At 51.7% G+C, this 12,348-nt stretch overlaps 1 protein-coding gene across 3 annotated transcripts in view; it reads right to left on the bottom strand.

Annotated features, from left to right (window-relative positions):
- Positions 1 to 12,348, bottom strand: part of SHANK3 (SH3 and multiple ankyrin repeat domains 3) — a 208,342-nt gene that overhangs the window by 59,805 nt on the left and 136,189 nt on the right. For all 3 annotated transcript variants that reach the window (XR_011559400.1, XM_070754596.1, XM_070754595.1), the window contains exon 14: positions 1,201 to 1,276. Coding sequence is in view for 2 of the 3 variants with exons in the window: in XM_070754596.1 (XP_070610697.1) it covers positions 1,201 to 1,276 (76 nt within the window). In the remaining variant the exon portion in view is untranslated. The remainder of the gene's footprint in view (positions 1 to 1,200; positions 1,277 to 12,348) is intronic.

The raw sequence follows: 12,348 nt of genomic DNA, 5'->3' as shown, positions 1-12,348 counted from the left end.
CCTCAGAGGTCAGTTAGGGGCGTGCATCAGTGCACCAGCGTGCCCTCCGTCCCCTGTCCTCATGCTTCTCCCCTGCTAGTGCCACGTGTGTGGGGTGTGCATGGGGGGTTCAGGGAGGGGCAGCACCTCGGGTGTAGAGCATGTCCTGTGTCCCTGTACGGCAGCTCATTTTAGGGCAGCTATTAGTGCAGCTCGTCCACCCTTGGTCCTCCCCTGTCCCCTGTCACGTGGCAGAACGTTTCATGCCCGTAGAGGCCTGACCAGCCACCTACCAGCCACATCATGTACAGCCCACAACCCATTAGATGCCAAGGTCCATCCTCGAACACGACGGACGAACATCCTCATGCATATAAACATTGTTAAATCTTTGCATACGACCAATGCGAACTTGACAAAAATACATCAATAAATAGTCTTGAATGATGAACGGCTGAAAAGAGCGCTGAAGGGCCCCCCCTCTTGTTCCGCTCCGTTCCCCCAACCTTTCCTTGTAAAAGTGGGGAGCCCCCTTTGGCCCCCCTTTTCTCTCTCAAAATTGAGGGCCTTCCTTGAAATCCCCCCCCCCCCCCACTGAGAACATCCAGCAGATGCTGCCCACGGCTTCTCCCCCCAGGACCCCTGGCGCCTCTGCTGTCACATGTGGCTTTGCTTGGACGTCTTCCCAAGGGGGCTTCGGACCCCTGGTTTGGCTCCTTTAGAACCAGCCTCCCCAAGCTCCATGTGAAGGAGGCAGAAAACAACACTGTCTCAGTTTCCATTTTGGTAAAATTCCCTTTTGCAACGTGGGCAAAAACTAGTTATTCTCAGTTCTTTTCTTTTTTTGTAGCCAATTATACCATTGGTCCCAAATATTATATTGTAAATTTACAAAATATAATAAGGAAAGAAGGAGAGAGCACAATATCTCTCCAATTGTTACGTTATTTTACTTTTGTTATTCTAAATTTCTTCTTGCTTTTCACTTTTTGTATTTGCTTTTCTCCCCCCCCCCCCCCCCCTCTTCTTCAAATGTGTTCATATCTGTTTGGGATTTCAGTTCTGTATTGTGCATTAATTTTTAAAAAAAATAAAAATAAAAAAAATAAGAAAAAAACAGTGCTCTCTCTCTCTCTCTCTCTCTCTCTCTCACACACACACAGCAGCCATTCAGGGCTGGAGTCCACCAACGCCCCCACCGATAGCAGAGCCCGAGCTCACCTGTGTGAAGTGAAGTTGTCATAGGAGCCCACGGTGTAATGTCGGAAGAGCCTCTTGGTCCGGTCTTCTCTGGTCTCTGCAGGGAAAGAGAAGCCCTCTTCAGTGACCCAGCCAGAGGGGGGGGAGGAAGGGTGACCCACCACCATCCCACCATCATGCGCCCCTCCCGGTGCCCCCCAGCCTGTTCCCCTTCTCTTGGATGCAGAGGGAGAGCCCCCTCTTCTTGAATTGTCCGTCCAAACAACGGCCCCCTTGAAAAGACCACTGCTATCTCCGCAGTGTGTTACATTGGATGGAGAATCCAGATGGCAAAATTAAGTTTTCTTTTACTGGTGGAAGTTTGGTGATTTGGACTTGAAATAAAAAGCTTTATTCTTTGGGAGTCACGAGTAAAGATTAAAAATCCAGTGGCGATTTTGTTTTTAGAGTTGAATGTACAGCATTTGGAATACTGTGTTCAGTTCTGGAGACCTCACCTACAAAAAGATATTGACAAAATTGAACGGGTCCAAAGACGGGCTACAAGAATGGTGGAAGGTCTTAAGCATAAAACGTATCAGGAAAGACTTAATGAACTCAATCTGCATAGTCTGGAGGACAGAAGGAAAAGGGGGGGACATGATCGAAACATTTAAATATATTAAAGGGTTAAATAAGGTCCAGGAGGGAAGTGTTTTTAATAGGAAAGTGAACACAAGAACAAGGGGACACAATCTGAAGTTAGTTGGGGGAAAGATCAAAAGCAACATGAGAAAATATTATTTTACTGAAAGAGTAGTAGATCCTTGGAACAAACTTCCAGCAGACGTGGTAGATAAATCCACAGTAACTGAATTTAAACATGCCTGGGATAAACACAGATCCATCCTAAGATAAAATACAGGAAATAGTATAAGGGCAGACTAGATGGACCATGAGGTCTTTTTCTGCCGTCAGACTTCTATGTTTCTATGTTTCTATCAGTGTGCTAATGTATACATTATTTTAATTCATCAGGTGGGAAGACACTCTAGGAAAGGCTGTAGAAGGAAGAGAGGACGAGGAGAGAGAGGCCGAGGAACGAAGAGAAAGGAGGAAGGAGGAGGGAAGAGAGAGGGGTGGGGAGATGCGAGAAAGAATAGTTAGAGGGGCAAACTGGTCCACAAGGGCAAACTTTAAATAAGATAGTGGTCTCTGCCCCTGGGCACGCGTCAAGGCCAACTGCACGGGGGCTCCAGGCGGTGTAGGGAAGATGCCCCTGGGACCAGCCTGTCCCAAAAAGCAGCCCCTGCCTGCAGGTGGCCCTTGTGGAGATGCTCGGACACATGGAAGTCTATGGGGAGCCTGTCCTGATGGCCAGAGGGGGCCAAGCCCAACACTTCACTAGAAGCAACCAGCCAAGCATGGAGATGCAGTGCCTCCTCACGGCCAGCAGAGGGGGTGCTTTCCCCACGCCAAAGCAGCAGCTGAGCCCAGCCGAGCCCTGTGCTGGAGCGGAGCAGCAGAAGCAGCTGGGCAGATGTGGGGTTGCGGGAGGTCTCTTGAGACCAGCACTGTCAGCCCCCTCCCCCTACTTCCCCCCCAGGACCAGCTGTTCCTCCTCCAGGTCCCTCCACAGGCTTTGCAGGCCATCCTCCCGCTGCAAAGAACCAGCCATGCCAGCCACGCAGCCGGCCGGTCATCGAAGAGGGTCAAGGGAGACCTGGGGAAGGAGCCTTCCGGCTGTGAGATGAGCCCCCTGCCCGGAGATCCTGGCCCCTTTTGGGACCTGCTTATGGGCCCCTCAGCTGCAGCTCCACGGGCCTTGCATCAGGCCCACAAGGGTTCTGAGCAGAGGAAGGGTCTCCTGCAGGGGGATGGACTAGAAGACCTCCAAGGGGCCTCCCAACTCTGCTAGTCTATGCTCTTAGCTGGGAAACTGAAAGAAGGAAAACCTCAGGGTCATGACACCAGCAAGCCCAGTCTCCCCCTCTCTCTCCCCCCAATCTATCTATTTCCATCTACTTCTGTCTGTCTGTCTGTCTGTCTGTCTGTCTGTCTGTCTGTCTGTCTGTCTGTCTGTCTGCCTGCCTGCCTGGCTGCCTGCCTGCCTGCCTCTCTCTCTCTCTCTCTCTCTCTCTCTCTCTCTCTCTCTATCTATCTATCTATCTATCTATCTTCATTTCTCTCTCTCTCTATCTATCCATCCATCCATCTAATGTATCATCTGTCTGTCTGTCTAAGTAAACAGCCTCGGTGGTGCAGTGGTCAGAGTGCAGTACTGCAGGCTTCTTTATTCTGCTGCTCACCGGCTGCCAGCAGTTTGGCAGCTCGAATCTCACCAGGCTCCAGGTGGACTCAGCCTCCCCCCCTTCCTGCGTGGGTCAAATGAGGAGACCCAGAGGGTTGGGGGCCAGAGGCTGACTCTCCATAGAATGCTTGGAGAGGGTTTTGGAAGCAGTGTGGAGCGGCATAGAAGTCTAAATGCTGTGGCTATTCAGTTTATTTTATTTACTTATTATTTATTTTATTATTTAGATTTGTATGCCGCCCCTCTCCGCAGACTCGGGGCGGCTCACAACAAAGTGAAAACAATTTACAACAAATCTAAATTACTGGTTAAAAATATTTAAAAGACCCCATTTTCTAAACACATATACATACACACATACCATTCATAAATTGTATAAGCCCGGGGGAGATGTCTCAGTTCCCCCATGCCTGACGACACAGGTGGGTCTTAAGGAGCTTACGAAAGGCAAGGAGGGTGGGGGCAGTTCTAAGTTTCCTAACAGGGGCCTTGCGTGGTGGCGTTATGGCAGCGGATGGTGAAGTAGCAGCTGGGGTAACAAATCTTGGAGCCGGCAGGAAAACGCCCCTTCCTCCTCACTGTCCTTGATGCCCTCCAAGCGTGGCTGCCAGATGTTTCATTATCCAACAAGCGAACAGCAGCCGAGGCAGGGGGGGGAGGGAAGGGGGGAGGCGCTTGCTCCCTTCTTGCCTTGGCAGACAATGGAGCCTCTGCCAGCGGAGAGCCGAGTTCGGAGGGGGCGCCAGGGGCTCCACTGCTCAGCCCCGAGCGAGCCGAACACGGCTGCGTCTCTATTGTGCTCGCCTTGCAAAACGCTCAGCCCACACAAATTCGCCCGCAGCGCACATGGATCTGACAATTGGCGCTCGGACGGCACACGGAGCGGAATCAGAGGAGGGACATGAACAAGAGGCTGCCTCCAAGGGGAACCGGCCGCAACACCCACCTGGGGGGGGGGGGGGCCGAGGGGAGCCCTCTCCTACAGCACAAAGGGTGTGGGTGTGGGGTCTCAGCCAGCTGCCGGTCAAGCGACACAGACTTCAGAGGAGAATCAGAACGGCAGAAGAAACAATGGCTGCCCACCTGCCTTCCATTGAGGACCAGTAGACTGCACAAGTCAAAAAGAGGGCGGGGGAAATATTGACTGACCCCTCGCATCCTGGACACAAACTCTTTCAACTCCCACCCTCAAAACATTGCTACAGACCACTGCACACCAAGACAACTAGACACAAGAACAGTTTTTTCCAAAACGCCATCACTCTGCTAAACCAATAATCCCTTCAACACTGTCAAACTATTCACAAAGTCTGATCTACTATTCATGGTTCCTATCACCCATTTCCTCCCACTTAGGACTGTAGGACTGTATCTCTGGAGCTCTTTGCCCCAGGCCTCCTGCTCTCCTCCACCAGGTGCTGGCCTGCCGCTTCCTTCTTGACCGCTTGGCCCTTGACTGTTGATGGTTGGATCCTGAGCGGCTGCCCACTGCGCTGATGTCTCCATTGCCCTCAGTCCAAGGCTTGTGGCTCTATCTCTCATCAGTAGTTTGGCCTTCTGAGCACATGGAATTGGAATTAATTTTGTGGAATATGATTATGGCTCACATCTGTCATAATTACTCTTCTGTCATCCTGAGGAATACAAATTGCCAGGAACTCTGATGCCCCCCCCTCTACAAGTCCTGGGGAGGTACTGAGGGGGACACTATTGACCTCTAGCCTGTACAGGTACAGGGCGTGTGGCACCTTGCTCAACAGTAGCAACTGTGAGAGGGACCTTGGAGTCCAAGTGGACGACCATTTACATAGGAGCCAGCCGTGTGCAGCAGCTGCCACAAAAGCCAACACAGTTCTAGGCTGCGTCACCAGAGGGAGAGAATCAAGATCACATGAAGGGTTAATACCACTTTATCAGGCCACACTTGGAATCCTGCAGTCAGTTTTGGTCGCCATGATACAAAAAGGATGTTGAGACTCTAGAAAAGTGCAGAGAAGAGCCACAAAGGTGATCAGGGGACTGGAGGCTAAAACATATGAAGAACAGATGCAGGAACAGGGCATGGATAGTTTGATGAGAAGAAGATCTAGGGGAGACATGATAGCAGCCTTCCAATATCTCAGGGGTTGCCACAAAGAAGAAGGAGTCAACCTACTCCCCAAAGCACCAGAGGGCAGAACAAGAAGAAATGGGTGGAAACTGAACCAAGAGAGAAGCAACTTAGAATTAAGGAAGAATTTCCTGACAGTCAAAACAATTAACCAGTGGAACTCCTTGCCTCCAGAAGTTGTGAATGCCCCAAGACTGGAGGCTTTTAAGAAGATGTTGGATAACCATCTGTCTGAAGTGGTGTAGCGTTTCCTGCCTAAGCAGGGGGTTGGACTAGAAGACCTCCAAGGTCCCTTCCTACTCTGTTGTTGTTGTTGTTGTTGTTGTTGCTGTTGTTATTGTTATCATTAAGTCTTCAGGCCAAGCATGTTGACGCCAAGCCCAGGTGGTCCCAGATGATGGCAATCCCTGGTGGTCTCTCCCTGGCCATCCATGCTGAGGAACATGGCCAACCCACGGCCTTTACAGCCCAGAAAGTGTTCCAGCCATGTTGATTCCCAATCGGTTGGTCGGTAGGTCGGTCGGTCGGTCGGTCGGTCGGTCAGTCAGTCAGTCAGTCAGTCAGTCAGTCAGTCAGAGCTGGGAAGCCCCTGGGAGGCCTGATAGCCCACCCGACTGAATCATGGCAAGCTTTGCTTAGCTCTTTAGTGCTCAACCTCAGAGGTCTTGGCTCCTGGCCTCCCCACTGCCCCAGAGAGGGTCTGGCCAGCCCCCAACCCAGCAGGCTTTCCGAGCTCCTTTGGGCAGCCAAGGGGCCTCCGGCCAAGGGCCGCTGTCCTGCTGGCCAAGGCGCACTGGGGCTCCCGATGCCTGGAGCTCTTTTATGGCTGAATTTATGGCTGTTTTTACTGTTGCATATTGTGCTGTATTCTGCCCAGTTTTTAATTATCTTTCTAATGTTTGTAATTGATTTGTGGACTGTCCGTGGAATGGCAGTTAAGGACGATTTAGAAGGGCGGCAGGCAGCCAGAGACGGCCCAGTAATTGAGTCAGGAGAGAAGGAAGGTCTGACTGGGACTTTGTCCGGCAAACTGGACATCGTCCCCCTCCCCCCTCCCCCCAGGACAGAGACACGTGGCTCTCAGCTCCAGCAGAAGGGGACGTCCACCTTCCTCCCCCAGCACACAAATATAGACAACCCTCGCAGGAGTTTCCCAAGGACCCGTCCCACTCCCCTACGGGAGACGCTTTCTAAGGATCTCTTAGGAAGACCACAGATCAGGGCTTCTCCACAAGGGGGTCTGGGATCCAGGAGAAGCCCCTCTGACCAGCACTTCCTTGGACGGGGGCTTCCATCCCCACAGGATGGAACAAGACATGAAGACTTGTCCACCCAAGCGTGAAAAGGTCCCTCTCGCTCAACCAGGTCCTGCTGGGGGAAGAACAGCAATAGCATTATAGCATTTAGACTTATATACCGCTTCCTATTGCCTTTACAGCCCTCTCCAAGCGGTTCACAGAGTCAGCCTCTTGTCCCCAACAATCTGGGGCCTCATTTGACCCACCTTGGAAAGATAGATGGATGGGTGGATGGATGGAAGGAAGAAGGAATTTTATTTAGACTTATATACCGCTTCCTGGTGCTTTTACAGACTCAGCCTCTTGCCCCACACAATCTGGCTCCTCACTTGACCCACCATGGAAGGCTGGAAGGCTGAGTCAACCTTGAGCTGGTGGTGAGATTTGAACTGCTCAACGACAGCTATCAGTCTGCGGAAGGAGCCTGCAGGGCTGCCCTCTCACCACTGGGCCACTCCAGCTCTGAAGCTGAAACATCAACCTCTCTTGAAGTTCTTGAACCCAAACAGTGGAGGGATGAGTGGAGGGGGGGGGGAGGCATTGACATTTGGGGGCCACGAAGCTTCTCCGCTTGCTGTCCCTGCCCGATGCTTCTCTCCAAGCCCCTCGTCTGAAAAGCCTCCTTCTGCTCGATCTCCTTCCCAGCCAGAGAATCGGACATGATCTTGAGACGGGGCCAGGATTGATGGCCTGTCCGCAGCCAGGAGGCTCATTCTTCTCCGGGCTTCTAAATATAGACGCTGCGAGATGGCACTTAATGGAGCTGTCACGCAGGACGCAGGCATCCGGGGCTGATGGATGTGAGAATGGAGGGTGGGGGGAGGCAGAAGAGTCCCCCTTGGGAGGGAGGGGCTGGGGGAGGGAGCTGAAGGGAGGAAGGAGCTGGCCCAGCAAACAGACCAGGAATGGAAGCAGCTCCACTCAAGAATGGGGACAATCAACTGAAGGAAAAAAGTGCCAAGGATCCAGCTCAATCCTGGGCGATGTTCCATGTTGTGACCATATTTGGTAAAAGAAGCATGTTAAACAGCAACGAATGCTGAGTCACTGGGTGTAAAGTAAACTGCAGCCTGATTGGGCCAGAGCATTATAAAAGGCAAAGCAACTTCACAAGGATCGTTAGCTGTTGGCTGTTGTTGGTGGCATGTTGTTAGTTGAGTGTGAGCTCATTATCGAGTTAGAGCTGGAGTGGTGACATGGAGAATCCAGGGTTGCTTTAGTAGCCACATATAAGTAAGGGTCACTGCCTATAGTTTGTGCATATAGAAGACTAAGGCAGAAGATGTTCTGAGTGCCCGGAAGAGCAAAGACTGTTCGCTGATGCTTTGTGCAAACGCGTCTCCCGCTCTGAGTCGGCTTTGGAATCAGCGGCTTATAAATACAATAGATAAATAATAAATAAATAAATATTTCTCTGCACTGCTTCCTCAATGGCCACTCTGTAAATTCTGGTATCTTGTCAAGTCCTGCTTCCCAGATCTGTATATTCGGACAGAAAGGGTCAACTGGGCAGCTTCTTTCTCAGGAAGACTGTGTGCCCCCCTGCCACCCCCCCGTCCAGCCCAGTTGCCTAACCCTGGTTAAATGCCCCACTTGTCAAGCACACAACTTTCCATCACAAACGGTGCAGGCGGCCGGCAAAGAGCTGCCCTTTCTTGGCATCATAAATCCAAAAGGACCGGACTCCACTTTGGGCTCAGCATGCCCACCTTCACCAGCCTCCTTTCTTCCCCTGGACTCTTCCCCCAAGCCCCCAGGCTGGGCTGGTCAGATAACAGCCCCCCCATACAGGGCAGCTAACTGCAGAATGATGAAACCTTACTTCCAGGACCAGTGTCCAGCCCTGCCAGGGACCCGGCCGGGATGAAGCTCTCCAGTCTCCAGGGCTCGGTCAGCAGGGAGGGGCCAGGGAGGGGGAGGGGGGGGCTGTCCTCCAGCCCCAGTGAGGAAGGCCCCCGCTTCAGTTCAAATCAGCCCGGGGGAGGGGGAGGGGCAAATCCAGGGAAGATTCAAAAGCCTCCCAAGTCCTCAGGGGGCGGGTGGCATACAAATTTAATAAGATAAAATAAAATAAAAGATAAAATAAAATAAAATATTAAGATAAAATAATAAAGTAAAATAAAATAAAATAAAATATTTATTTATTTCTTTATTTGTTTATTTATTTGAGTTGAAAGGGACCTTGCACGCCATGAAGCCCAGCCCCCTGCTCAATGATTTTATATAATTCCCTTCTAAAGGGTTCAAGAAGCCCACCCCCAACCTCTTGCAGGGTCCCTAAGAACAGTCGACCCCCTCTGCAGGCCCTCGGAGGGGAGGGCCCCACATCTCCCGTCTGTCCGTCTGTCCGTCTCTCCCTCCCTCCCTCTCCTTCACCCACCTCCAGCCAGGGCTCCCAGTGGTCGGCGCAGGCACGCATGCATCTCATACGGGTGTGCGTGTGCCGGCATGAGGTTCATCTTCTGCACATGCGCAGAAAGCAAGACTTTGGCTGATTTCTTTACTTCATTGACCCAGGACCATCTCCTGTCACACACCTGTAACACCTGCTTTAAAATTCTACCATTTTTAAAATTTCTCCCCCAATACCCATTTTTTGGGGTGAGCATGCATGTCCTCCAGTCTTAAATTAACAATAAAATTGGAATGTGAGGGGTGGTCTTCCCTGCTACACTTGGAACGAAGGGAGGCTCCATCCTGCTCCATCTAAGATCTCGGAGTCTGGTGAGAAGAGGAGCACAAAGTCTTCTGGAAGGACAAATGTCCACTCTGCGAAAGGGCACCCAGGGTTCCATGTCCCACGAGGGCCGGATGTTCTGGGCAGAGAGAGAGGGAGGGGGAGGGGGAGAGGGAGGGGCTGGCTCCCCCGGAAACTCCCACGCCAGGAGGCCTCCGAGTGTGCTCCTGATTGCCCCCTGGAGCTGTGAGAATACGGGTCATCAAGGATGGGGGTTTGGAGTAATTAGTGGAGAGACTGACACCCACCATTCCCCATCAACGGCGACATTGAGAGAGAAGGAGGGGCGGTGGCAGCAACCGGACCGTAGATGGCCAGAGAGAGAGCCGAGGGGGGGCGGGGGGCATCTGCGGCCTTCCCAGCTCATCAGGGGCATTGTCCCCTTCCTGCCCGCAGCCAGCGCCTCCCTTCGCCCTCCGTCCCACTCTCCCCTCTGCCCACACGCCAGGGCTCCCTGCTGGCAGCCACTAAGTGGCCACGGTCTCCACTGGACAGGAGGGAAGTTCAAAGCCACGCCAGGAAGGAGGCTTTTTGCAGAGAGAGCGGCTTGAAACCCACTCCCGTGCTCAGGATAAACACCTGTCTATCATCCGACAAAAAAGATAAATAAAAAAAATAAAAAATAAAAAAAATAAAAATACAAAACCAGAAAAGGACAAGCATGATGGATCGCTGAGGTTTCTCTGTTGTTGGTTTTGTATGTTTCTGAATGTCCACACTCCAATAAAATCAGCGGCTCTCTACCTTTCCAATGCCGCAAGACCCCTTAATACAGCTCCTCCTGCTGTGGTGACCCCCAACCATAAGTCTAGTGCCAATTCTCCCAACAGAGCTCGAAGCTGATTGGCAGGAAGGTCAGAGGGACACTCCCACTGTAAACGCCTGATTGGGCGGATTGTGGAAATAGGTTGCAAGGCGCCAGAATAGAAGCTTTCGTTCGTAACCCCAGGGGAAATTTGTCTTTTCCGATGGTCTTAGGTGACCCCTGGGAAATGGTCATTCGACTCCCAAAGGGGTCCCGACCCCCAGGTGGAGAACCACTGAATTAAACTCTTGCTAAAGAGTCTGTGCACAAGAACTTTCCAAGTAAGCTTCCACTAGAAGTTAGACAGGGACCGAGGGCATTCGGAGCGAGTTGGGCTTAGTTCACTTGTGACTATGTGGGGATTCTAGGCCGATTCCTCTTTTGACTCCGGCCCCCGTCCTGCCACTCTTTCTCCCACAGGCCTGGATGGACAGGAGGAATAGATGCAACTGAGACAATGTATAGATAAACGAAAGCGGAGTCTGGATGAGAACTGCATCTCAGAGAGTCTAGAACTCAGTTCTCCCAAACATAAAGGTGGGAGGAGGGGAAGGCGCTTTCAGATGTGCAAGACGTTGTTACTACAACCTTGTAGAAGAACCCTTGAGAAACATTCGGAGACTTTCCATTCATCCCACATGCAGCTGTGTGAGCACCCACACCAGTCCAGCACTCCGCCACCTGCACTGCTGGACGATCGGTCTCCGAACACAATTCAAGGTGTTGGTTTCCACCCTCCGTGGCTCAGGGGGCTCTTCTGAGGTCCTTAGCTCCTTTCTCCCAACTTAGAGGCCTGGCTTCAACAGAGGTCCTCAGGGGCAGATACAGCATTTTTGCTTCCTCAATATTCATGGATCACCTGTTGTTTTTCTGGCCGTATCTGCGTGTCCGAACTTTCTCCAGCCGTTTCCCCAGCCAGCCTCAGGAAACCTTCTTCTGCCAAGATCGCTTGCTTGTTCTGAGGTGGTCAGGGGGCTTTTATTTGGCCATTTACGTACAACCTGCAACTTGTTCCATCCATTTTCTCTCTCAAACGCCACCGCTTTCATCTCTGTCAGGCTAATTTTCAAACCCACAATTCCCATTGCATCATCCAATCTATCGAGCCATCGGCACAGCTCCCTGTTTCTCAGACAATAACGCATGAATGCCAAAGCCCACCCCCGCCCCCACCTGCCCATCCCCCACACCCTGGATGGCACTGGAGACTTCCCCTAAAACATTCCCCACCTGTAGAGCCATCAGGAGACTTTCTTTCAGCCTCGGTTCGACATTCGGCTCCTTCTCTTGCGCACTTTCCTTGTGTCATGCTCTGCTCATCGCATTCAGCCATAAACGTTCACATGGACACCCAGTGTGCTGCCACTCAAATCAGTCCAGAGAATGGAAGAGTTGGACCTGCCCAATCCCCATCCAGGAGAGGAAGGGTCTTTTAATTATTTTAAATATTAGATTTGTTATATGTTGTTTCATTACTGTTGTTAGCCACCCCGAGTCTACGGAGAGAGGCGGCATACAAATCTAATAGATAGATAGATAGATAGATAGATAGATAGATAGATAGATAGATAGATAGATAGATAGATAGAGGGCCGCCCACCCCTGGGGGTTTTCCCCTCGTCCTAAGACCACATATCCCATCACGGAGGGGCTGTTGGTCAGCCTCTGCCTTTCTTCCTCGTGTCCTGCTTGCATCGGCTTCCATGGAAACGGCGGGAGGGGGGAGGGGACTGGAGTTTTGGGAGGGGGAAGATCTGCTGGAGGACCCTGGTAAGAAGTTGGAAAACTGTTAAGGGAGGGTCAGCACCACCGTCCCCTTCCTGGCACAGCTAGGCATTGTGGACATGTTTATCCCCGGCTCAAGGTCAACGGCCATTGCATACCAGATGTGGAGAACCCGCTAGACACCTAAGGTCGTAGGGATTGGGT

This window comes from Erythrolamprus reginae, chromosome 6 (genome assembly GCF_031021105.1).
Source record: "Erythrolamprus reginae isolate rEryReg1 chromosome 6, rEryReg1.hap1, whole genome shotgun sequence".
In the NCBI taxonomy this organism is placed as follows: Eukaryota; Metazoa; Chordata; class Lepidosauria; order Squamata; family Dipsadidae; genus Erythrolamprus; species Erythrolamprus reginae.
This window is presented reverse-complemented; position numbering and strand designations above follow the sequence as displayed.